The sequence below is a fragment of the Mauremys reevesii genome, linkage group 9, assembly GCF_016161935.1.
Source record: "Mauremys reevesii isolate NIE-2019 linkage group 9, ASM1616193v1, whole genome shotgun sequence".
Lineage (NCBI taxonomy): Eukaryota > Metazoa > Chordata > Testudines > Geoemydidae > Mauremys > Mauremys reevesii.
The window spans coordinates 56,139,004-56,163,328 of NC_052631.1; the positions used below are offsets into that span (position 1 = coordinate 56,139,004).

Consider the following 24,325-nt stretch of genomic DNA (forward strand, 5'->3'; position numbering starts at 1 on the left):
CAACAGAAGAAGGGAATGTCTTCCTTACAGAAACAATTGATACATCAGGAAATGCACAGACAGCAGAATACTTACAAGAAGTAGCAGTTAAAGCTATCACAGACTGAAAAAAAAATTAAAATGTCTAATACGCAGCTTGGTCACAAATGTATCCAAGATGAGAAGAAGTTTAGAAGAGAATGAAGAGAGTCACAAGCTAATAATATACGGTTGCAGTGCTCATTTGATGCACCTCTTAACCAAAGACTGCAGTGTTTCAGAAATAAAGGCTAATGTTGTTGAAATTGCAAAATACTTCTGTAACAACCAGCTGCTCTGAAAAAAGTGTCCAAACTAACTCTCCCACAAGACGTGCGATGGAACTCAGTAGTGGACTGTTTTGAGCACTAAATCAAGAACTGGCCTAATCTGATGACAGTCTGAACAAAATCGTGAAAAAATAGATGGCACTGTCGCAGCCAAAGTTCTCAACATTGGGCTTAAGAGAAATGTTGAACACATGCTGAGTACCCTGAAGCCTATTTCTGTAGCCTTGAACAAAATGCAGGGGAAATAGCTGTTTTATTGCTGATGCTGTTGAAATTTGGAAGGAATTGAGTGAGATATCTTAAAAAGAGAAATATGCAGTGACAGAGTTAAATTACAAGCCTTAAAAAACGAATGGGACAAGCACTATCTCCAGCTCATTTTCTTGCAAATATTCTCAATGCTCGGTACCAGGGTCAAACCTTAACTGCTGAAACAGAGGAGTTGGTTATGACATGGACATCCAGCAATCATCTCTCCATAATGCCAACTATAATAAACTTCAGAGCTAGGGTGAACCGTTCAAGAAATAGATGTTTGCTGATGATGTTTTAAAGAAAGTCACACCAGTGAACTGATGGAAGTCACGTAAGCACTTGGATTCAGAGACTGTTGAGTGATAATCTCACTTTTAACAGCAGTAACTTCTTCTGCTGGTGTGGAAGGAATATTTTCTTCCTATGGACTAATTCATCTCAAATTGAGAAATCGTTTGGGACCTGAAAAAGCAAGAAAGCTTGTTTTTCTTTTCCAGATTATGAACAAACAGGAAAAGGAAGGTGAAGACGATTGACTTAGCTACAGAAGCTAATATTTTAAGTTTCTCATGTTGAGCTGGCTGACATAATTGATTTAATTTTTGTGTTTTTTTTTAAATTTCATTTAACTATTTTAGTTAAAAACAATTTAAATAAAAACAAACCTGATTTTAAAAAAACTTGAATGTTTAACTAAATTCAAAAATTCATATGCTTGTTTTGTTAAAATATTATGTTTGCTGTTGAAGAAAAAAAAAATCCAGAACACATAACATTGTTGTTTTGTGACAATTTAAATGTCTGTCTGGTGATGTTCCTCTCCCAATACAGCATGGCAGAAAAATCCTCCAAATATTGATTAACCTGTTGAATTGGAGATATTTATGAAGTCATTGGGAGGTGGATTGGAATATCAAGCGGAGTGCCCCATGGGTCTGTCCTGGGGCTGGTTTTGTTCAACATCTTGAACAATGATCTGGATGATGGGATGGATTGCACCCTCAGCAAGTTTGCGGATGACACTAAGCTGCGGGGAGAGGTAGGTATGCTGGAGGGTAGGGATAGGGTCCAGAGTGAACTAAACAATTGGAGGATTGGTCTAAAGAAATCTGATGAGGTTGAACAAGGACAAGTGCAGAGTCCTGCACTTAGGATGGAAGAATCCCAGGCACTGCTACAGGCTGGGGACTGACTGGCTAAGTGGCAGTTGTGCAGAAAAGGACCTGTGGATTACAGTGGACGAGAAGCTGGATATGAGTCAACAGTGTGCCCTTGTTGCCAAGAAGGCTAACGGCATGTTGGGCTGCATTAGTAGGAATGTTGCCAGCAGATCGAGGGAAGTGATTATTTCCCTTTATTGGGCACTGGTGAGGCCACATCTGGAGTCCAGTTTTGCATCCAGTTTTGGGCTCCTCACTACAGAAAGGATGTGGACAAATTGGCGAGAGTCCAGCAGAGGGCAACGAAAATGATTAAGGAGCTGGGGCACATGACTTATGAGGAGCGGCTGAGGGAACTGGGCTTATTTAGTCTGCAGAAGAGAAGAGTGAGGGGGGGATTTGATAGCAGCCTTCAACTATCTGAAGGGGTGGGTTCCAAAGAGGATGGAGCTAGGCTGTTCCCAGTGGTGGCAGGTGATAGAACAAGAAGCAATGGTCTCAAATTGCAGTGGGTTAGGTCTAGGTTGGATATTAAGAAAAACTATTTCACTAGGAGGGTTGTGAAGCACTGGAATGGGTTACCTTGGAAAGTGGTGAAATCGCCATCTTTAGAGGTTTTTAGGGTCCAGCTTGACAAAGGCCTGGCTGGGATGATTTAGTTGGGGTTGGTCCTGCTTTGAGCAGGAGGTTGGACCAGATGGCCTCCTGAGGTCTCTTCCAACCCTAATCTTCTATGATTCTAACACCTAGATAAGTAATAGTAGGCACTGCCAGCCTGTAGACATCAGGCTTGATTTACAAAGGAGCCTAAGGGCTTGGCTACACTGGAGAGTTGCAGGGCTGGTGGTGGGTTTACAGCGCTGCAACTTACACACCGTCCACACTTGCAAGGCACATACAGTGCTGCATCTCCCTGGCTGCAGCGCTGGCTGTACTCCTGCTCTGCCTCGGGTATAACTGATGCAGCGCTGTTCTGCCAGTGTGGCCACCAAAAGCGCTGTAATTGGCCTCCAGCAGAATTTTCCCATAATGCTTTTAACTAAAGAACTCTTTGTTTTGTTATGATGTCTCTCTTTGTTTGGTTGTGAACTCGGGGCTCCCGGAGCTGCTTATCTAAAAAACAAACACAGCTCCTGTTTGCTGTGAATGTGGCAGGCAGGGGGATGAATGTCTATAGCTAGTGTTTGCTTTAGGAGAGAAACAGCATGGCGGGGAGGGGGGGAAGGGAGTCCGTCGGAGCAGCTGCTTATCTGGTCTGCAGGCTGTTTGCATTTAAGAGTGAATGAGGCGTCGGGGAAATGGTCAGAATTTGCTGACACAGTGTCGGCTCCAAAAATCCACACTCTCTCTCTCTCTCTCTCTCCCCCCCCCCCACGCTCCCTGTCACACTCCACCCCACCCCCCTCTTTTGAAAAGCACGTTGCAGCCACTTGAACGCTGGGATAGCTGCCCATAATGCACCACTCCCAACACCGCTGCAAATGTGGCCACACTGCAGCGCTGGTAGCGGTCAGTGTGGCCACACTCCAGCGCTTTCCCTACACAGCTGTACGAAGACAGCTGTAACTCCCAGCGCTGCACATCTGCAAGTATAGCCAAGCCCTAAGCTAGTTAGGTGTGCAGATCCATGGGAATTGGCCACCTAACTCTCTGTGAAAATCTTCTTTGAAAATCCCAGACTAAAGTCTGATCCTGGAAGCACTCAACACGCAGAACTCCTCCTTGGTGTCAGATACACATCCCAGAACAGGGCTTGAAATGACACTTGCCTTGGTTAATGTGTGAAGTCAGTGGGAGTCTGGGCATTGAGTGCTTCTCCAGATCAGACCAATTGTGTGCTGTGTGATTTCACTCCTACAGACCAGGCCTGAGGCGAGGCACAAGATCCAGGATGTGCTGCTAGCTGCCTGGCTTCCGTGTGCAGGGGACATGGCCATCCAAACTGAAGAGCTTGTGTTCTAAATGCAGGGCACTTTGGAATGATCTCCGTGATTATTGGAGCCCAAGGGCAATGGCGAGTGGGTGAAGGACAGATACACTGTTGGCATTAGCCAGTGGGTTTTCAGTGTGGTATCACCATTGTGCTGGTTTGCCATGGGCCAGGTTGTTGCTGGAGCTCAAGAAGTGGGTGCCCTGCCTGGTTCAGCCTCTCTTGGTAGCCCCTAGGGGAGAGTGAGAGACAGTGTGGACTAAGCTGCCAGCAGGGCATCCCCTCCGGATCAGACACCAACAGCACCACTGCCCAGGGTTCTGGCTGAAGCCGAAGCTGGGCTGACCGAGGGAGGAGCAATTTTAAGACACTTCCTCCCCCCCCGCACCCCGCATAACCACTAAGTCATTCTGTGGCTTGGGTATCCACCTGTATTCCTCTTTGCTTCTGGGTACCCCAACAGCCCCAGTGGCAAAATCCAGCCTACCCTAGCTGCAGCTGGCAGGGAGACTTCTGCTTCCTCCTCCTCCTGCCAGATGCAGAGCTGGCCTTAGTGATCCATGCAGTCACCCCCTCTTAGCCTGGTGACTGGGGTCCTCCATACCTAGGTGTGCAACCGCTGACCTCAGAATAACTGCAGCTGGTTGGGGACACAGCCGAGTGTGTGCTCAGTGACGCAGGCTTTGCTCCAGGGCTCCACCACATCCTCTCTCGAGAGCCCTCCATGGCCCTGGGCCAAGTGGCTCAAGGGACTACCCCACCCTGTATAATAATGACTCTCCATGACAGCCTCGCTCTGCCCAGCCAATAGGCCTGCCAGCCTTCAGAGGGAAACCCCATGTGCACACACAGCAGGCTTTGCTCGGGGGCAGGCCAGGAATCTCCATGTGGCTACGAAGCTCACTTCCCAGAGATATCAGGGTGGCCACAGACCACACTGACTTTAGAGCTATCTGTAGCACGCACTTCTTCAACCAGCATTCCCATCTTTCTACCCCTTTGGGGGGTGGCAGATTTTTGCTTAAAATATTTTTTTTTATATAAATACCCTTGCTGATTGCAGGCAAAACAGAGGAATTACCCCCATATTTTTTGGTGTTTGTTCTATAGGCAGGCCAGGTTTTAATGGCTTCTATCTTTATTAGTTAGGTAATTTGCATTAACACAAACGCTTTCTGGCTTGCTTTTGGATTCAAAGCCATTAGCAGCTCAGAGACTCTGTCTTAAAAGGTACACAATCAACTTTCACCAGAGTTCTGATTACTTTTAACTTTTGCTTTTAAAACACAGTGATTTTAAAAAGGAAAACACAACCTTTTGTGGCTCCCTTTGGAGCCCTTATAGGATTTTAATTAAGTGTAATGGTAGGTTTGCATTTTTTTTTTACCTTTTTTATAATATATACCACATATATACTGGGGAAAATGCACATTCCTTTTACATTGCTTTGTTTTTACATAGCTATATATAGATTACATCCCCGTTATACATTTTGGGCAGTTAAATTCCAATAGAACCCCCTTATGTTCTTTTAGCAAATCTGAGTAATAAATTGTCCATAGTCAAATGATTTCCATTAGATAGCTTTTTTGCCTGGATTATTTACAGACATTCCTTTGGAAAAGGGCCCATTTTCCTTCAGAATAGCTGCAAAGAAACCAAGAATTCTCTTTTTCTTTAACACTTTTACAACATTTAACTGCTTAATTCCCTCCAACCTCTGCAGAGTTAACTTTTCACTCTCTTTCCTTAAATCACTTGCTTATCTTCCAAAATGACACCTTAATCAATTTAGATTTTACCATTCCAAGTACTGTTTCAGGGATTTAAATTCCCCATATCTGCACTTACTCCTTTCCTTACTCCTGCCACTATGCCCTCAAGGCTTCCAACCTGTTTTGCAGTTTCTTTATTTGTTGCCTGCCTGCTTATCTGGGCCCAAACCTGTTTTTCTCATTGAACTGTCCCTTTCCATGGGCACAGGCTTGTTCCACTACCAATTTAGCAAGGAGGGTGGGCTCCTTAACTAGCCCCCATCCCTCCTGGTCCCTTTTCTCTTCATAATCACCCCATGGGGTGCTGTCCTCAAGGTTGGGGGTGCCATACATATGACCTTCTCCTCCTTCACCCGCTGGTGCAGGTTCCACCCAAAATTGTAGGATCCTCACAAGTCACCCGAATCATTCCCCGTGAGGCTCGCCACCTGGACCGAACGCACGGCCGATTGACATTTTAACTGTTCAGTTTCCTTTTCATGGCAAGCACACTGCCTTTGCGGCGTATGCTGAGCACAAACTGGTACTTGCTTAGCCAGTGCTTCCATGCGGGTGCATTCTGCCTTTTCCTGGAAGTCCTGTTTCAAGGCTTGCAACTTGTCCTGGGCATAGGCTTGGGTTGCAGCCTGGTTAGTAATCTGCGCTTTCAGTTGCTCAATTTCCACCAGCTGTCGGGTACACATCTTTTCCCCAACTCCTCTTTCTGTCCCGACAACATTTGATACCACATGGCTGCTGCAGTTCAAATTACTCCCACAGAGGCCCCTAGGTTTTTACCCTTTTGCTTTTTTTACACGGAGTCCCAGGGATTGTATCCCACCTTTGTGAGAGCCTTCTCCAGCCGTGAGAGGTCCTCACCCCCCTTTGAAAGAGGCTGCAGGGTTCCGTCCCTCTTTGATGCCTCCCCCATGGCTCAGGCATCAGGTCCACCTGCCTCCCGTGACACCAGCGGGCCAGGTGGCCGGACTATCGTGTCCACGCTCCATAATGCCCGTGCGTCCAGCCTTGACCCCATCGTTGATGCCATTGCCCATGACTGCGCGACTGCTGAGTCCGCAGCTGTACTCTTCTGTTTCCTGAACATGTTATCACAATCCGGGGCTTATCCGGGGCTTACAATGTTCACGCCCCCTGGGCTAGAGGGAGAGACGCTAAGCCTCCCTCTATATTACTCGGTCCAATACCACCAAGAGTCCATACACCAAAAACCCTTCCCGGGCAGAGTGAGACACCCTATGTTCTCCTCTTCAACTCAAGCATGCTACGGCTGAGGGTGTATGCACCGAGGATTATATGCGTGGAGTGAGACTCCTTGAGTCCTCCTCCCATTACCCGGGACTTCTACAACTCTGAGGTATACCCACCTGCACCCTACCCCCGCCAACTGGGGTGGAGAGAGGAATGCCAAACCTCTCTCCGGTTCTCAGACCTAATAAGGCTGAGAGTGGGCACACCTTTAATCATAAAATCCTCAACATGTAATACTAACAGTGCCGGACAGAGCAAACATGAAATACCAAGGGCAAAGCAGTTGGTGCGCTCCACAGGGCCCCCCTCCGCAAATCTCCACCAAAACTGTGACAGATTTACAGTACCAATCTGCCTGAGGTGTAAGGTGATCAGGCTGAGGCCACAGGATCTTTAGGGGAGGAGATGACGGAGCACACCAAGTGTCTAAGTTTTAAAGCTGTATTAATAAAATAATAAAATAACAGTGGTGAGTGTTGGGACTGCTCCCACTCACTCAAAGGAAGCAAGAAAGCATTAGTACCCCAGCCCTCACCCACTTTCATACTCACACACGCACAACAAGAGGCTGGCCAAGCCTGGGTGTATGGAAGAAGAAGAGGGAGGGGGTGGTTGGAAGTTCTTGTCCCGTGCACGGGTTGTCCAGGGTCTACTGTGATCTCTGACTTGCTTTGGCTCTTGGGAGGGTTTTTAAGTCCTGGGTTATTTGGGGGTATTTTTGTTTAGGGCCCTCTGTTCGTGGTGCTCTTTGTACCAGTCCATACCGGCTCGCTGTGGTCTCTTCGGCTTTCCCAAAACACAGCAGCTTCAGAGACTTTGTTTTTCCCCCGGTTGGCCTTCACCATCTTATTCGCTCTCACTGTTCTCACTGCAATCTCTGCAGCCATGCTCAACTTAGTTCTCCTCTTCTCACGGCTGGGCAGCTGCAGATTTCTCGTCGAGCCCATGACCTTGGACCGAGGTCAGTATCTTATCTTCAGATGGAGCTAGCTGAAGTGTCTAGTTAACCCGTTCTCTGTTCTCATCCTCCCTCCCCTTTGGCCTTTTGCAACCTGTAAAGGAATCTTCCAGTTTACACTCACACACCTTTGACCCTCCCCCGAAATGCCTTGCAATGCTTGTAACCGTGTTAGCAACATACAATGCTAAATTGCCTCCCCATGGGACCTCCTGAGGGAGGGAGTCCTTGGGCCCGTGACACCCCTATGGTTGCTGGGGCTGGAATGCCCTGCTAGGCCTGCTGGCTGCATTGAAGTGATGTGCTGGTGTGATCATAGCACCGGCGACACACACAATGGGTAAGGCAGGTTACTGGGTTGTAGGAAGCCAGAACCGGGCAGAATGGCTGAGAAGGCGATGAGTCATGGCCGCTGCATGGTGTGTAGGGAAGGGTGGCTGGCTTACATTGAGGATAGTATGTGATTTACTGTCCCCGCCAGATGGTTGACTCAGTAGAGCTGGCTCTATGGCTGTCCCTGGTAACAGATGCATTCCCCGACTCTGCCTTTTCTATCTGTTAATGATGTTTAACAGCTTGGGGGTCACAGCGGCTGATGGCAAAGGGTTAAAGGTGGGCTCCTATCCTCTCACTCTAGGCTCTGAGGAGCCCAGATCACACCCGTGTCCTTTAGACTTCTCTGTGCTGCTGGGACCATAGCGCTCTACCCAGCCACCCAGAAGCGACGGGGTTGTTTTCTTGCTCCATTGGCTGGCAGGGGCATGGGGCAGGGAGGAGGGAGTGCTCTGCAGCAGCATGCCCAGCACCAGTGGTGCAGCTGATGTTTGCATTGCTTTGCAGCCCCAGCTCTGGCCGGCTCACAAGCAGTGGTTATGGACTCTGGAGGCAGTTCTAGTCAGCCAGGTGGCTGCTGTGATCCGCAGGCCTTTGTGCAGTATGAGATGAATGAGGGGTTCTGGGCATATTTGGAGGGCCCCAGGCTACATGGGCTCTTCATGGCATTTCTCAGCTGCGTGTTGGAGATGCACAGCAGGAGGCAGTGTTTGGATTTCCATGCATCTGCAGCCCGGTATATGCCAGCACTTTCCCCGTCCAGCTGGCAGGGGTGTGGACAACATGCACAGGAATTGCATCAGACTGCTTACGAAGGTCTGGCTCTAACCCCCTCCCATCAGCCACAGCTTCAGGGAACTATCCCATACCTGCTGGAGCTGCAGATACCACCATCTACGCCTTTGCTAAGTGAAGCCATTACCGATTAATAAACCTTGTCCTGAGCAGGACTCCTGGTTGAAATGATGCCCCATTATTTGATTATATACAATTACCCCATTATTTCTGTACTATCAAAATAAATCCCTGCTCCCCCCTCCCAGTCCTATTGCACTTGAAACAAACTAGCCAGCCAAGAACACCCGCCTCCCTGCTGAGTGCTTACCTCGGCAAAGAGATAAGCCTGTAACATAGCCTAGTCAGATGAAGATTGGACTGTCTATTTGCCTGTCTTTCCCCTGCATCTCACTCCTTGCTAGTAGGGACCATCTGTAGGGGGAAAGGTGGTCCAGTTTCCATGCCTGTTCAGTGCCTGGCCTCTCTGCTAAGAGTGCCAAAAAGGGATTTGGTGGCAGTTTTGTCATGTGGACACTGAGAACTGGACTGAGACCATCAACTTGGGGAGGGATAGCTCAGTGGTTTGAGCATTGGCCTGCTAAACCTAGGGTTGTGAGTTCAATGCTTGAGGGGGCCATTTGGGGCAAAAATCTGTCTGGGGATGGGTCCTGTTTTGAGCAGGGGGTTGGACTAGATGATCTCCTGAGGACCCTTCCAACCCTGGTATTCTATGATTCTACCTCCTTTAACCACACCCAGCCATCAGATGGCAGCAGCAGCCTTCCAATGTTGGTGTAAGCCAGTGATCTAGAGGCAAGCAAGCTCCATCTCCATGACCTGCTGTGCTGTTCATTTCCAGTTCTTTATGGCAGGTGTCTCCAGAAAGGTTTGATTGCTAATGAGGGTGGCCAAATGCTGACAGCTCATCTACAGTGTGTTTGTATCTATGTGTTTCTTTCTAGCCATCGTTAACCCAAAGCAGCCAAAAGAGACGCCCAAAAGCTTCAGCTTTGACTATTCCTATTGGTCTCACACTACGGTAAGTGGAAACCTGCTGTTCCAGGTGGATTTTCCTGCCCTGAGGCCCTCTTGCAATGGGGAGTTTGTTAAGAAGCTGGTCTTAGATGGGATGGAGTGATCCAAAGGTTTTGATATAAGGACTAGACAAGCTGCCAGCTGTGAAAGAGGGGGCAATCTTTTTGACCATTGTACTTTAGGATTCACCTCCTTAGAGATGACTTAGCTGATCTGGTCCCAAATCAACCACTGGGTGGTGCACCAGAGCTGGTCACCCTTCCCCCTTCCAGCCACTGTGAAAGAACCCAAGCCGTGGGTTTGCAAACAGGTCCGAGGGCGGGGACACAAGCCCTTTCATTATGGCTAGATGGGAGCAGGTTCCCAGAACTATAGGTAGCAGCAACATCCTGATATTGTTTTCTGTTGTGACTCAGGTCACAGGGTAGAAAAGGTCGAGAACTGCTGATCTAAGCTAAAAAACAATCTGGGGTAATCCCATGACAATGTAGCCCAGCCGCACAGCTGGGGCCAAGGGAATGCAGTGAAAAGTCCTGTGCCATGAATACATTCACTAAATAATTGTTCTTCAGCTGTGTTTGTGCCCTTTGTGCACTTGCTTTTCACAATTGTTTTAGCCAAGGAGTTCACTGGCTGGGGTATTCACTGAAACATGAATAGTGGCTGGAAGCTCATTTTTTACTGGCTATGAGCATTGCTTCCAGGAAACTGGCATCTATCCATTCCATTCCTCCACTCAGAAAGCAGAAACACGGGGACCAATCACAGCGTGAAGTAGGAATATAGGTGACCAATCACAGCTTGAATTTTCATTACTTGCAACAAAATGCTCCCAAACAAGCTACAGGTTGAAAGTAATTCATGGGAAGTGTTTCAGTAATTTCACGTAACAGACCAGCCTGAGACACAGTAACAGTCTGCTCCCAGACAATTCACACACAACTAGCCATGAAATCTGACTAGCTGTTGTGAATTCTTTGCCCAGCTGTGTTCCTGGCTCCTTACTGTGTCCCCTGTGCTCAGTGGGCACTAAAGAGCCTCAAATGTGTTAGCTACAAGGCTGGAAGGAGTGGTCTTGGGCTGTACTGGAGGTAGAAACCAGATAGCATTTCTGAGAAAGCTTTTTACCAGGACACATCAGCTGGAGCCAAGTTCCTTATTTAACAATCTATTTCAGTTTCAGTCATCTAACTCAGAAAAGGCATAGGTACTAGTGCAATCCAACCTGACACAGCTAGGCTGCAGCAAGCCAACAGCTTCCCTCAGCAGTGCAATTTCCATCTCCCCCTCCAGCCCTAAACCCCCAAATACAAATCTTACCCCTTCCCAAATGCCTGCCTGTCACAGAGCGCGTCACTCACTGCCAGACTGGCGCCTCCCCCTGGTCACTCTAGGGATTAGCTGAAGGCCAACACTCCTGTCTGCCTTCTGCACCCTGTCACTCCTTCTCCACAGTCCACCTGCAACTCCTTTTCCTCTGCTGTCACTGCATTTCCTTGGGCCACTTCCCCATGGCCATGGACCTTCCTAGCCTCAGCAGCCTGTCCGGAGCTCCTTCTCTTCTCCCTGGGTTCCTACCTGCACTGCTCTGTCCATGATGCTGTCGGGTTGCAGCCTACTCCAGATACAATCCTCCCTCCTCAAGTTCCAGGCAGCTACTGAGCCCTGCTCTGCCCTGAGGCTCCTTGCTGGGACCTGATTGGCTGCTCCTCACAGCCCCTTTCCCATTGGCTGCTTTTCACACAGCCTCCCTAGGGGTCTATTAACCCCTTACTGGCCAGTGTGGGGTGGATGCCCCGTCACACTGCCCAAAAGAATGGGGCTTTGCACTGTGCCTAGGCTCTGAGAGCCAGAGAGGTCTGAATGGCAAAGTCCAGGGATTCTTGTGGAGAATGCCCTGCTGGCAGCTCCCTCTCTGATGTAGCCCAGAGCTGGGCAGCTTTTCAGATCCTCAGACAGGTGTGTCACAATTATAGTGAGGCGGAGTCTTGTCCAGCAATTCCCCAAGTGCATCAGAGCAGCCCTCGTCCCCATTCACGTTATCTGTACCTTGATCAGGAAGCCAAGAGCTCTCAGTGTCAGCATTGGAGTGCCACAAGAGACTGGTGCTGAGAGGTTTTCCTTGGTGGCCATACGCCATGGAAGTTAAAGGATCCCCTCCCCAATTGCTGAACCATTGCCAGGGATGCCCCAGTGTGTGTCTGGTCTTGATACACGAGTGACTCAGCAACAGTAGTATGAGAAAATAATGCAGGCTCTGATACTCCTCTGACTTGCACTAGGGTGGAACAGGAGTAACTTTGCTCCATTGAGATGAATGGAATTGCACCCAGATAAACCAGTGCAAATGAGAGAAGAATGAGGGCCAGATGTTCCCCATTTTTCTTGTTTTCTTTCCTTCCACTTTCTCTTTCACACCTTCCCTTCCTTCTGACCTCTGTCTCTGGTTTCTCCTCCCCGCAGCCCGAAGACATCAATTATGCATCTCAGAAGCAGGTGTACCAGGACATCGGGGAGGAAATGTTGCAGCATGCCTTCGAGGGCTATAACGTCTGTATCTTTGCCTATGGGCAGACAGGTGCTGGCAAATCCTACACCATGATGGGGAGGCAAGAGAAGGATCAGCAAGGCATCATCCCACAGGTAACAGAGACTATCACCACCTTGGGGAGAGCACACTGCTGATGTGAACAAAGAATACTCATAGCTGGGTCGGGGGCGGGGGGGAAGCGCGTGAAGGAGAAGGAGGCTGCTGGGGGGTGGAGGGCAGGGCAGATGAATAGTTCCCATGTGGGTGAAAGGCTGTCGCCCCCTGCATGTGGGGCATTGATAGCTGCTGTGTGCCAGCAAGGAGACAGGGAGCAGTTACCTGCCAGGGGAGAGCAGGGTGATGGCAGCAAGGACTGAGGAGTCGACAGGGCTGTGGCACCAGCGAGCACAGGAGCTACCAACCAGATGGGAAATTAACACAGAACTGGCTGCCTGGAACTTGACAAAGGGCAGGGCTGGGAGGAAGAATGGCTACTGGTCTCCTGGATTCTCTCCCAATCAGGGCAGCTGGAAAGTTACAGTTGGGAGGGGATGTGAAGCGAGGAGCCCGGGATGGGAATCAATGCAGAAGGTACGAGCTGCTTGCAGGCCATCAAGCATCTGGGGAGTCACCTGGAAAGGGTCAGGGCAGAGCAAGGGAGATCCCAGACCTGCCATGAACAGAAAGGGGGCAGTAAAAGCATCAGTCAGGGCTGGCTTTAGGCCAATCCCACTGATTCCCCGGAATCAGGCCCCACACCTAAGAGGGCCCCGCGCTTTAGGCGCCTTTTTAATTTTTTGTACATACCTGGCGGCGGTTCGGGTCTTCGGCGGCACTTTGGCGGCGGGGGGTCCTTCACTCGCTCTGGGTCTTCGGCAGCATTTCGGCGGCAGGGGGTCCGGAGTGAGTGAAAGACCCCTCGCCGCCGAAGTGCCACCGAAGACCCGTACCACCACCAGGTATTCGAATCGGGCCTCACAGTTCCTAAAGCCAGCCCTGGCATCAGTCCACAGAACCTAGAGGTGAAGTAGGTGGTGGCTCTAAGCAGAGATACCTGAGTGGCTGGGAAACCTTTGGACTGAATGACTGAGTCATACTGTGTCCTCATATACATCTCTCCAGTCCTGCGAGAGCCAGTGGCTGTGAGCGAGTGCAGGCTTTGGCTGGGCTGATCCCTGCTCTGACTCCACGCAAGGCGGGAGTTCTACCAGGCATTAACCTGGCCACAAAGGTCTGATTCGTCCCTGAGCTGAAGCAGTTGAAATCCACAGTCCTGGCAGTGCCTTTGACTGTGCCACTTACTCGAAATGTCGCACAGAGTCACTCAGAACAGGGTGTGAGTGAGCACAGAGAACAGGCTCCCCTCCTGCCTGCCTGCCTTTCTGCGGCTCCCATTTCTGGGGTACAAGGAAGAATCCTTGTTTCCCTGGCGCCGTCCCCCCAGTGACTCTGGCTGCATTATGGGGGATGTGAGCAGCCATGTCTCCTTCTCTCCTTGTCTGCTGCAGCTGTGCGAGGACCTCTTCTCTCGAATCAACGACACCACGAATGACAACATGTCCTATTCTGTGGAGGTACGGGGCCCTTCCCGCTGACAGCGGGGGTGTTCTGCTGGGGAGAGCACCTATTGAGGAGACAGGGATGATATGTTAAGGTGGGCCGTTGCCAGCACCACTGCATGGGCCTGCCCTGCTCCTTTCCTGAGTCAGTTACCTTGTGTATTAACCAAAGAGTAGCTCCCATGGAATACTACCTGCAGCTCCAGGCTCAGGCCCTTGAGGAGGCCTGGCTTCATTGCTCTGTCACTCCCAGGCCCTAGTACCCTTGCACAGAGACCTGCTCCCATCTGGGTTCAGGGAGGGGGTCTAATGAGCTACAGCTGCTCTCATGGGTCAGCAGTCATTGGCCTGCAGCCCTCAGGTTCCAGCACCTGCCATCAGGATGGGACAGTGGGAGAGTCCTGCTGTGATCTGGTTCCAGGCCCATGCCTGGATCTGACATCGCTGTCGAGATACATACCTCACCCAGGCCTGGCCTGCCTTCCCTGGCATCCCTTTAACTACATGGGGTTTAAGTCAACATTAGCTTGGTGACACTTTGACTGATTTAAAAGTGCCTTATATCAGTTCAGTTTAATTCAGTAACAAACCTATTTAGAATCCAGTTTAGCTAACTAAGCAACTCTGGTGTGTAGACAAAGTCACTCGCTCTTCCATAGCCCCTTGTGCAGACTGGCAGATGAGGCATGCAGGGCCTCAGCAGGGTCAGTGGAAAGCTGGCTGCATGCTGGGCAGGGTTTGCCCATGGCTCTTATGCCAGACTCTGCCCTCATTCACGCTAACACAGCCATTGAAATCAATGGATCACTGCCTGGAAGGGGGCGGCTCCTAGAGCAAGACACTGGGTGTGTCACGGTGGTTGACAACTGGATCTGTGTCCTGTGTGATGTGGGAGCCCCCCCCCCCCCATTGTCAGACAAGGACCCTGTGCGCTCTGTCCCCTAGGTGAGCTACATGGAGATATATTGTGAGCGTGTGCGGGACCTGCTGAATCCCAAGAATAAGGGGAACCTGAGGGTAAGGGAGCACCCCCTCCTGGGTCCCTATGTAGAGGACCTCTCCAAGCTGGCCGTCACTTCCTACAATGACATCCAGGACCTGATGGACTCTGGGAATAAAGCCAGGTGAGAGGGGGGCACAGTCTTGGTTGCCTTTCCTTCCCTTCCCACCCTCCTGCTGTCCGGAGAATCCCCTGCTTTACATCACTCAGCGTGTGCCCCACATCTTAGGCCCCTGTCTTCTGGCTGGGAGGGCCTCAGAAATCACTCGGCTTCTTTCCTGAGCTGGCTAGGTGGGCTGCTGGTGAGAGCCCTGTTGTGCTCTTGCCTCTGTATCTCAACGAGCACAAAGCAGACAGGATCAGAGAGAGCAGCCACACTGTAGCACCCACTCACCGACCCAGGTTTGTTTTCCTCTTGTCTCCTGAGTGCTGTCCACTAGCCTCATATTGCCCCTTGATGGAGCCAATCCTGAGTCTTGCCCCCAGGGAGCTGTGGAGGTGGGACTGGGCGTGTGGGACCTGGCGCAGAACCCACTGAATTCAATGGGGAGACCCTCATTGACTGCAGCAGGCTTTGTGTGAGCTTCTTAGAGGCGGAGGTGTCCAAACCAGAGCTGGGCATTAAGAGGTGCTCCAGCGTGAGCTCCACTGGCTTACACTCTTCTCAGTCCTGCCTTGCGGAGTCACCGAGCTCTGCCTGACGTCACCAGCTCTGTGCTCTGAGCAAGTGCTGCTAGTGGCTGCCAAGCTGCAGGACTCCATGTCTCCCTGCCCTCTTCCCTCCACAGGACAGTCGCTGCCACAAACATGAATGAAACCAGCAGCCGATCGCACGCTGTCTTCAACATCATCTTCACCCAGAAACGGCACGATGCAGAAACCGACGTCACCACCGAGAAGGTGAGCACAAAGGGGACGTTTCTTTATTGGGGCTGGGCAGCACTTTCCCAGTTCCTGTGCTCTGGCTGGTGGAGAGAGGGTGTGACGGTTGGGCTGAAGGGGCTGAGATAAGAGGTAGATAAATAATAAGCATCATTGTTAGAAGGTGAGATGGAGAAGGCTATTGGAGAGCTTTGCAAGCCTTGCCTGCACAACCCAAACTCTGTGTCCCCTTCCCATACTGCACCCCCAGGCACGCTCCCCATGTTGGGTCCTTCAGTCCTGCTCTGGGCAGGGTTTTCAGCACATTGGGGCCCCTCTGAGCCTTGCTACACATTGTAGTGGCAGTAACTGCGGGCAGCTTTCCCCGCAAAAGCCTAGTGTACGCCCGACCCTGGGTCAGTGCCAGGGCGACCGACCCAGCTTGAGCCACTTATCGAACTTCTCAAACAAACGGGGACTTGGAGCCCAACCACCCTGCAGTTTTGTTTGTTGACCAACTCCTGATTTTGCCAATCTCTCCTTGAATGGGCAGAGCTGGAAACCTGCTCTCCCTGACTCTAGATAAAACAGGACTCGGACCCAAACTGCTGTTAGTGCAAAAATAAAGCTCACCCCGGTGGAGACCATCAGGGCATATATTGAACCAATCCCTTGTTCTGGTGCCAGGGGTGCTGTGCTACTGGCAGGATTGTCTTTTGATGAGGTCCTGACTACTTATGGCCACTAAGCACCTCAAGTTACTCTTTGCAAGAGTAGGCGTGTTAGCTGTAGTGTCCAGGCCCTATTCCAATTTGGATAAGCACATTCTTCCTCCCTCAAATCCACCTCTCCACCCCTAACAGTTTCAGTTGAACCAAGTATTTACTTCTCCTCCAAACTGCTGTGTAGCATGACTGCACACTGTTAAACAGCTGTTGCATTTCACACCAGAGGTGGTTGCATTTCAGTGGTGAATTGTGATTCCTGTTTGCACCATTTGCATAGCAATGTGTCAAGTGCTTGGGGACACTTCTGGATAGGTGCAAGTCATAGCTGTGCCCTCAATGGCAGGCATCCCTCTTTGCTTATAGGTCAGCAAAATCAGCCTGGTTGACCTGGCTGGGAGTGAACGGGCCGACTCTACAGGGGCCAAGGGCACGAGGCTAAAGGTAAGAGAAGAGCATGAGTCAGGAGCTGCACTCAGTGCTGGGTGCTTTTTGAGGCGCTGTTGGTGCACCCCAACCACGGAGGGGTGTGCTCATTTCTTTGGTGGATTCTCAGACAGCTGGAGTGCCAGTAACAACTCTCTGATCAGCCACTAAACCCACCACAACCACTGCGCCCCACTGGTTTTCTCTGGGGGACCAGCCACATGCCATGTCTTTTCTCTCCCCAGGGGGACCCTGGCAGGGAGGGAGCTGGCTGTTGGCCATGTTTGCTATCATCTGTGGATCTGAGCCTGGCTATTGTGCTGAGCTGCAGACACCCACATGCCCTTAAGCTGATTCATGTGTCAGGACCCTCTCTATCAGTTGACTTTTGGAGGCTAGATTTTCTGTCTTCCTTCAACAGGAGGGAGCGAACATCAACAAGTCTCTGACCACACTGGGGAAGGTCATCTCTGCGCTGGCTGAAATGGTAGGTCGGCCAAGGAGGTCTGTCCACAGGTGGGGCTGATTACATAGAACCACACTGTGCAGCCCTGAAGCACTGACTCACAGGTAGTCCCATTGACACTTATGGACCCATTGACATGAATCAGTGCTCACCCCATGAGTTAGGGCGGCACACACTAGGCCCCAGTGATGCCATTGGATGAGCAGCCCTTGTAGTCCCTTGTGCCGTGACTATGAAATATCCTCCGAGGCAAACGTTCCGGGAACGAGCCAACAAAGGTGCTTTTGATGGAAACAGCCCTCTCTTCCCGTGGCTCAAGGACATCAGCCCCTGAGCTCACTCCCTCTTGCACACCCCTTTGCTGGCATAGAATGGCAGGTGTTCCTGATGGACTCTGGCAGCAGTGGGTGCCTGGCAGACTCCCCCAGTCTGGAGTGGGGGAATCTTTAGAATGATCCATGTTACATGGGACTGGCTGGAGTGTTGGTTGTATGCGCCTGGTGGGGCAGGGCACTTGGGGGGTGGGAAGGGTGAGCTGGGATCTCCTGGGAATGGAGATTGGGGATCGTTGATGGATATATATTAACAGATACGTTTTTAAGAGGAGCTAGAGCCATTAGGCAGCTGGGCAGGACAGGAAATGGAGCCAGGATCATGAGCGTCTCTCACTGCTTTGTTCGCTTTGTGGGTATGGGGATCCCTTTCCCTGCCCTCTGTCTGACTTTGATTTTTCTCAGTATATGCTCTCCGGGAGAGGGGTTGTTTCCCTCTGTGTTTAGGGTGCTATGGCAATCTAAATAATAACTCCCTGTCACAAGTCCTGTGCCACAGCATAGCTGATTAAACTCCTGCACTTCCTCTTAGCAGAGGGGCGAGCAGGGTGGGAGGAGCCTTTGTGTGGGTTGCCCCCCTGCATGCTCACCCCTCCATTGGGAGCTGCACAGCAGTGCCCATGCTCAGAGCCTGCTCTCTGTGGAGAGCTTTTCATCTCAGAGAGGTAGAAGCTTCTCCCGGGTGGTGGAGGGGAAGTTGCAGTTACCCACAGCCCCTTGTCCCGACTGAAGCAAACTGTCGTCCTCTTTGGCCTCTCTTTGTCTCACATGCTCATGTGATGGTAAACAATGTCTCTGGTTTCCTTTCAGGATTCGGGGCCCAATAAGGTATGTGCTTTGAGGGTTCTGTTCCTTGGCTTGGGTGATCAAACACGGGCAGGGGTGTGGTGGATGGAAAGGGGGAGGTTACTGAGATGCAGCCCAGGACCATGCTATTGCGTGGATTTTTAAACTGAGTGCCCCATTGTTTTCAGCTCTGCTCTGAAATTCAGGCACAATTTGACCTCCAATGAGGTTCTGTGCTGCAAACCCTTGGCTCCACTGACTGGTGACCTACAGCAGAAGCAGTGCACCAAAGAGCTGGCCAACAGCAAAGCCAGTCAAAATGGTACCTATTCACTGCCCACAGAGCATCTTTTAACCTTGGGTCCCTTCAGCTCCCTGCGTTTGAGATTAATATCTCAGTGGAGCAGCTGTGGTGGAGAGGAGAGCCAGGCTGGCTTTTGCTAGTCTGAGTCAGCTGGAAATGGAGGGAGGAGCGAGGCAGATTAGGCGTAGCATAGTGTTTCTCAGGTGTTTTGGCATCTCCTGGGGCTGTGCTGCCATTGTTGCAAGATCAGCCTAGAGCTGGAAGTCACCTGGGCACTGTTGATTCTTCTGTGTAAAATCTTTTGGGGGAATGAAGAGGATAGTTCACTGGCCTAGGCACTGGTGTGTAACTGGGCTGGATGGGAGTAAGGGACGGACAGACTGGTTCTGCTGCAATAAGAATCAAACCGAACCCAAACCAAACACCTCTATTGAGGTCTGAAAATATTCAGTGCACTTCCCTCCAGTCTGTTATAGTCATCTCAGCCTTGCCTGCACTTCTGTCTCTCTCAGGTGCTGGTATGGCCCCTGTTACCATGGAAGCTGGCGCCTCACAACACCTGTGTGAGGTCGGGCGTACCAAGGCCAAGTGACTTGCCAAGGTGTCACAAGGAGTCTGGGGCAGAGCAGGGACTTGGACCCAAGTCCTTGGCTAGTGTCCTATCCATTGGACATCACATCCTGGCTGTGGAGGATGGGGGCTGGAAGTGGGAGGCAGAGTTGTTCTTTATGTGTTTCTGGTCCACTCCAAAGCAGAAAATCTCCATAGACGGACTCTTCTTGCAGGATTGCTAGGTGTAGATAATTCGGACAGCATACAGTCTTTGGGTCCTTATCGAACCTCTGAACTGTAGGTGGTTTGCTCTGGGCTAGGGGAAGCTCAAAAGTGTGCCTTTGGCCAGATGTGGCTGGAAGTCACTAGGCAAATGACACTGGTTGATACTGACTGAGAATCTACGACCTTTGAAGAGAACGAGGTGTCTCATCTCCCTCCTGTGCTCTCTTCCTCCAGAACAAAAAGAAGAAAAAGACAGACTTCATCCCGTACCGGGACTCCGTGCTGACCTGGCTTCTCCGGGAAAACCTGGGTGAGGGAAGGAATCTGGTTCACTTAGTTTGCCCTGGTTCTGGCCTTAACTCACTGAATTTCCAGGCAACAGACCTCCAGAGGTCCCTGTCTCCTGAACTTTTGTAGTCTAATTGCTTTAACTCCTCCTCCTCCCTTTGCCCTCCGGCTGTCAGGGACCCTCCCAACTCATTCAAAGCACCGGATGTTCCTGTGCTGGAATTCTATGTGACCATGTGAGCTGGGGGCTGCGGGGTGGGGATACTGTTTGGTATGTGTGCTCTGTGGGCAGAATGACAGGGATGCTCTGGCAGGAAGGGGAAAGCAGAGAGAAGGGGGGTTACAAAGAGGGCCCAGGAACAGATCCACTTCATGGAGCCAAGGGTTTTTTTCTCTGGCAGGTGGTAACTCCAGGACTGCTATGGTTGCTGCTCTCAGCCCTGCTGATATCAACTACGATGAGACCCTCAGTACTTTAAGGTAGGCCTTTGTGACAACAGTTCATCCCCACGTCCCCTGCACAGGGGCTGGGGAACATGGAGTGTGACATCTGAAGTCACAGCCTTAGACATTCACCTCCTGTTGCCTTCACTGTTCCTTCATTCCACTACTGTCCCATAGCCCCTCACTGATAGAGAGCTCCCCTCTGGGCAGTGCTTATCACTGCTCTGTGTCAATGTCAAAGCAGCAGATGAGGGTCCCTAACCATTTGTTCTGTCCGTAGCGTTACAGAGCACTCTCCTCCACCTCCAGCCACTGGCCTTCCTAGTCCCTCTCCCAGCTTGGCACTAGACTACACTGTGACGCTCTCCCTTGTGTTGTTGGATTTGCTCTGTCCCCCGCCCCCCGCTGCCTGTTACTGCAGATGGGAGTAGAATGGGGAGTCTCAAGGCCGGAAGGCTACAGCTCTGAGGGAGCCTTTGGCTGTCTGAGCTGTGCTAACCAGGGCTCTGCCAGAAGCCATGCTTTATGTTATTATATGCAAATAGACCCCAGGTCTCCTGAATGCCAGTCCAATGCACTAGCCCCTGGCCCATGCTGTCTCAGACCTGAGTGAGTGCGATAGGAAGTCTGGTGATTGGCCATGTGTCCCATTTCTGCAGGTATGCTGACCGTGCCAAACAGATCAGATGCAACGCTGTCATTAATGAGGATCCTAACAATAAGCTGATCAGGGAGCTGAAGGATGAGGTGGCTCGTCTGAGAGATCTGCTCTACTCCCAGGGTCTTGGGGACATCATTGACAGTACGTACCGTTCCGGGCTCTTGGCTGGGACCGGGATTTGCTTAGGAGAAGCAAGATAGAGCTCTCTAAATCTCAGTTTACTGGGGTAGGACAGGCTCAGCCATCCTCATCCCCACCATGTTGTTCAATGGCATTACATCACCAAGACATCTCTATTCCCTGACCTGTTGCTCCTTGTAGTTCCTCTCCCTGACACTGCATCTCTGCCACAGCCTGCTGGGAAAGTCCCCTACGACATCAGGGAGATGCATGCGATCACCATAATCCTGGGGACTCTAGCCTATGCCCCTCATGCTGACCATGAACCCTAGTCTCCAGCCCCAGGGTGGCTCCAGGGGGACAGGCTCATCCTCTGTTCTATCAGTCCCAGGACTCCTGTCCCAACAAAGAGCCAGTCTCAGCGTGGTGAGCACTCCCTGTGTTGCCCCCAGGGAGATGTCCCCAGGCTGGGTCAATGTACGGCCTTTTTTCTCAACCTGAGGGGCATGCTTCTCTGTTCCTTAGTCCTATAAAGATGAACCTATTCTTGTTCTGTTTTCTTTGTCTTTCTTCCCACTCCCTCTCCTCTCTTTCTCTTAGCTAACACTGCTTCAGGACGACCTAAATGTGTGTATTTCCCATTGTGGGTGTTCTATGTGCTTCACTGCTTCTCCAAGACTCGGTTGTAGCAAAGGAACATACATACAGCATGGCAAAGGAGTCCAATAGCTTATAAGCAAGGGCCCAGCTATGGGAAGCTTGTGTGCTCTCACAGCTGTGCTGTGGAGGTGTTAAGGTGGTCATCTGCTCCTCCCCAGCAGTGCCCTGCTACAGTGCTCAGCTTGAGAGCTGCCAGGACTTTGCTGCGACCAAGGGATGCACAGATCACTTAAGAGGATTGGTGGGCAACTGCCTGCATTGGCATAGTAACCTCTTTGCACAGGGAGCTCCCTTTCCTCATTAGAAGGCTCATCCTTGGCCCTCAGGTGAGGCTATCATGCTTGATGGTTCTCCCAGATCCACAAGTAAGGGGACCTCCACAGTGCCGTCTGTTGTGAGGGGGAAGAGGGGCGGGGATTGACATATGGCAAGGGCTGGGGAGGCCATGCACCAGTCTCCATCAAACTCTGTGTCAGCTCTGCACAAGAGGTAGTGCAGCCCCAAGCCATATGGTCCTGGGTGCTGAGCTGGGGAAGTCAGACTGAGGCTAGCCAGCTTCTCAGTCAGTGCCTTGGCTGGGCTTTGAGCCAATGTACTGGAGGGCCAGGGGTTAGCTGAAGAATTTGCCTGCATTGTGCTCTCCTCCAAAACATGCGAGATGGAATTGATTTTCTAAGTGAACTTCCCGGGCCTCTTTTCTCCATGCTGTAACTATGGTTTCTGCTGCTTCTGTGCTGTTGCTGCTTCTGCTGGGCTTGGGACTAGTACCGATTCCAGTACTGGTTCTGCTGGCAATACCCTAACTATGGGCACTAAGTTATCTGCTTCCCACCACTGATATAAAATCACAAGTGTTCCCAGTGACCCAGCATTGATCCTGCTGCTGGTTGGACTGGGACCAGCAGGGCTTCTGAACATGTGCTCCTAGACTTGACAAAGCGAACTGCCTTTTGCTGGCAGGCTGGGAGGCCCTGCAGTCTGTGCCTTGTTTGTAAAAGAGCTGTGAACAGTCCAGCTGACATCCCTGGTCAATGGCATAGCTAGAATCCATGTCAGTTTGGCAGAGAAACAGCCTACAATTACCCTGCTATGGTCCCAGACGAACTAATAGCTGATGGGAGCCTAGTGCAGGTAGAATGATCTCAGCCCATTGACTCCTGGGTTCCTTGGTCCATTGGGAACATACTTATGAGTCAGATTTCCTTTCCTTGTGAGAAGCTGGCCTGGATTTCTGGTCTCAGTTCATAGAAGATTAGGGTTAGAGCTCAGGAGGTCATCTAGTCCAACCCCCTGCTCAAAGCAGGACCAACCCCAACTAAATCATCCCAGCCAGGGCTTTGTGAAGCCAGGGTTTAAAAACTTCTAAGGATGGAGATTCCACCACCTCCCTAGGTAACCAATTCCAGTGCTTCACCACCCTCCTAGTGAAATAGTTTTTCCTAATATCCAACCTAGACCTCCCCCACTGCAACTTGAGACCATTGGTCCTTGTTCTGTGATCTGCCACCGCTGAGAACAGCCAAACTCCATCCTCTTTGGAACCCCCTTTCAGATAGTTGAAGGCTGCTATCAAATCCCCCCTCACTCTTCTCTTCTGCAGACTAAATAAACCCAGTTCCCTCAACCTCTCCTCATAAGTCATGTGCCTCAGCCCCCTAATCATTTTCTGTGCCCTCTGCTGGACTCTCTCCAATTTGTCCACATCATTTTAGTGGGGGGCCCAAAACTGGATGCAGTACTCCAGATGTGTCCTCACCAGTGCTGAATAGAGGGGAATAATCACTTCCCTCGATCTGCTGGCACTGCTCCTTCTAATGCAGCCCAATATGCCGTTGGCCTTCTTGGCAACAAGGGCACACTGTTGACTCATATCCAGCTTCTCATCCACTATAATCCCCAGGTCCTTTTCTGCAAAACTGCTGCTTAGCCAGTCAGTCCCCAGCCTGTAGCGGTACATGGGATTCTTCCATCCTAAGTGTAGGACTCTGCACTCATCCTTGTTGAACCTCATCAGATTATTCTGGCCCAATTCTGCAACTTGTCTACGTCACTCTGGACCCTATACCTACCCTCCAGCATATCTACCTCCCCCCACAGTTCAGTGTCATCTGCAAACTTGTTGAGGATGCAATCCATCTCATTATCCAGATCATTAATGAAGATGTTGAACAAAACGGGTGCCAGGACTGACCCCTGGGACCCTCCGCTTGATACTGGCTACCAACTAGACATTGAGCCGTTGATTGCTACCCATTGAGCCCGACGATCTAGCCAACTTTCTATCCATGTTATAGTCCAGTCATCCAATCCATACTTTAACTTGCTGGCAAGAATACTGTGGGAGAGCATATCGAAAGTTTTGCTAAAGTCAAGGTATATCACATCCACCGTTTTCCCCATATCCACAGAGCCAGTTATCTCATCATAGAAGGCAATCAGGTTGGTCAGGCATGACTTGCCCTTGGTGAATCCATGCTGATCACCTTCCTAATCACCTTCCTCTCCAAGTGCTTCAAAATGGATTCCTTGAGGGCCTGCTGCACGATTTTTCCAGGGGCTGAGGTGAGGCTGATCGGTCTATAGTTCCCCAGATTCTCCTTCTTCCCT

At 50.7% G+C, this 24,325-nt stretch overlaps 1 protein-coding gene across 21 annotated transcripts in view; it reads left to right on the forward strand.

Moving 5' to 3' along the window:
• The window catches only part of KIF1A (kinesin family member 1A), a 184,794-nt gene that overhangs the window by 64,383 nt on the left and 96,086 nt on the right, over positions 1-24,325 (forward strand). For 11 of the 21 annotated variants that reach the window (XM_039488156.1, XM_039488177.1, XM_039488161.1 and 8 more), the window contains exons 3-13: positions 9,707-9,783; positions 12,243-12,422; positions 13,818-13,883; positions 14,814-14,992; positions 15,657-15,768; positions 16,821-16,898; positions 17,302-17,367; positions 18,489-18,506; positions 19,780-19,855; positions 20,235-20,313; positions 20,937-21,079. In XM_039488156.1, coding sequence (XP_039344090.1) covers positions 9,707-9,783; positions 12,243-12,422; positions 13,818-13,883; positions 14,814-14,992; positions 15,657-15,768; positions 16,821-16,898; positions 17,302-17,367; positions 18,489-18,506; positions 19,780-19,855; positions 20,235-20,313; positions 20,937-21,079 — 1,074 coding nt within the window. Of the gene's footprint in view, positions 1-9,706; positions 9,784-12,242; positions 12,423-13,817; positions 13,884-14,813; positions 14,993-15,656; positions 15,769-16,820; positions 16,899-17,301; positions 17,368-18,488; positions 18,507-19,779; positions 19,856-20,234; positions 20,314-20,936; positions 21,080-21,658; positions 21,686-24,325 lie in introns of all 21 variants that reach the window. The other 10 variants (XM_039488160.1, XM_039488167.1, XM_039488169.1 and 7 more) reach the window with 2 other exon arrangements.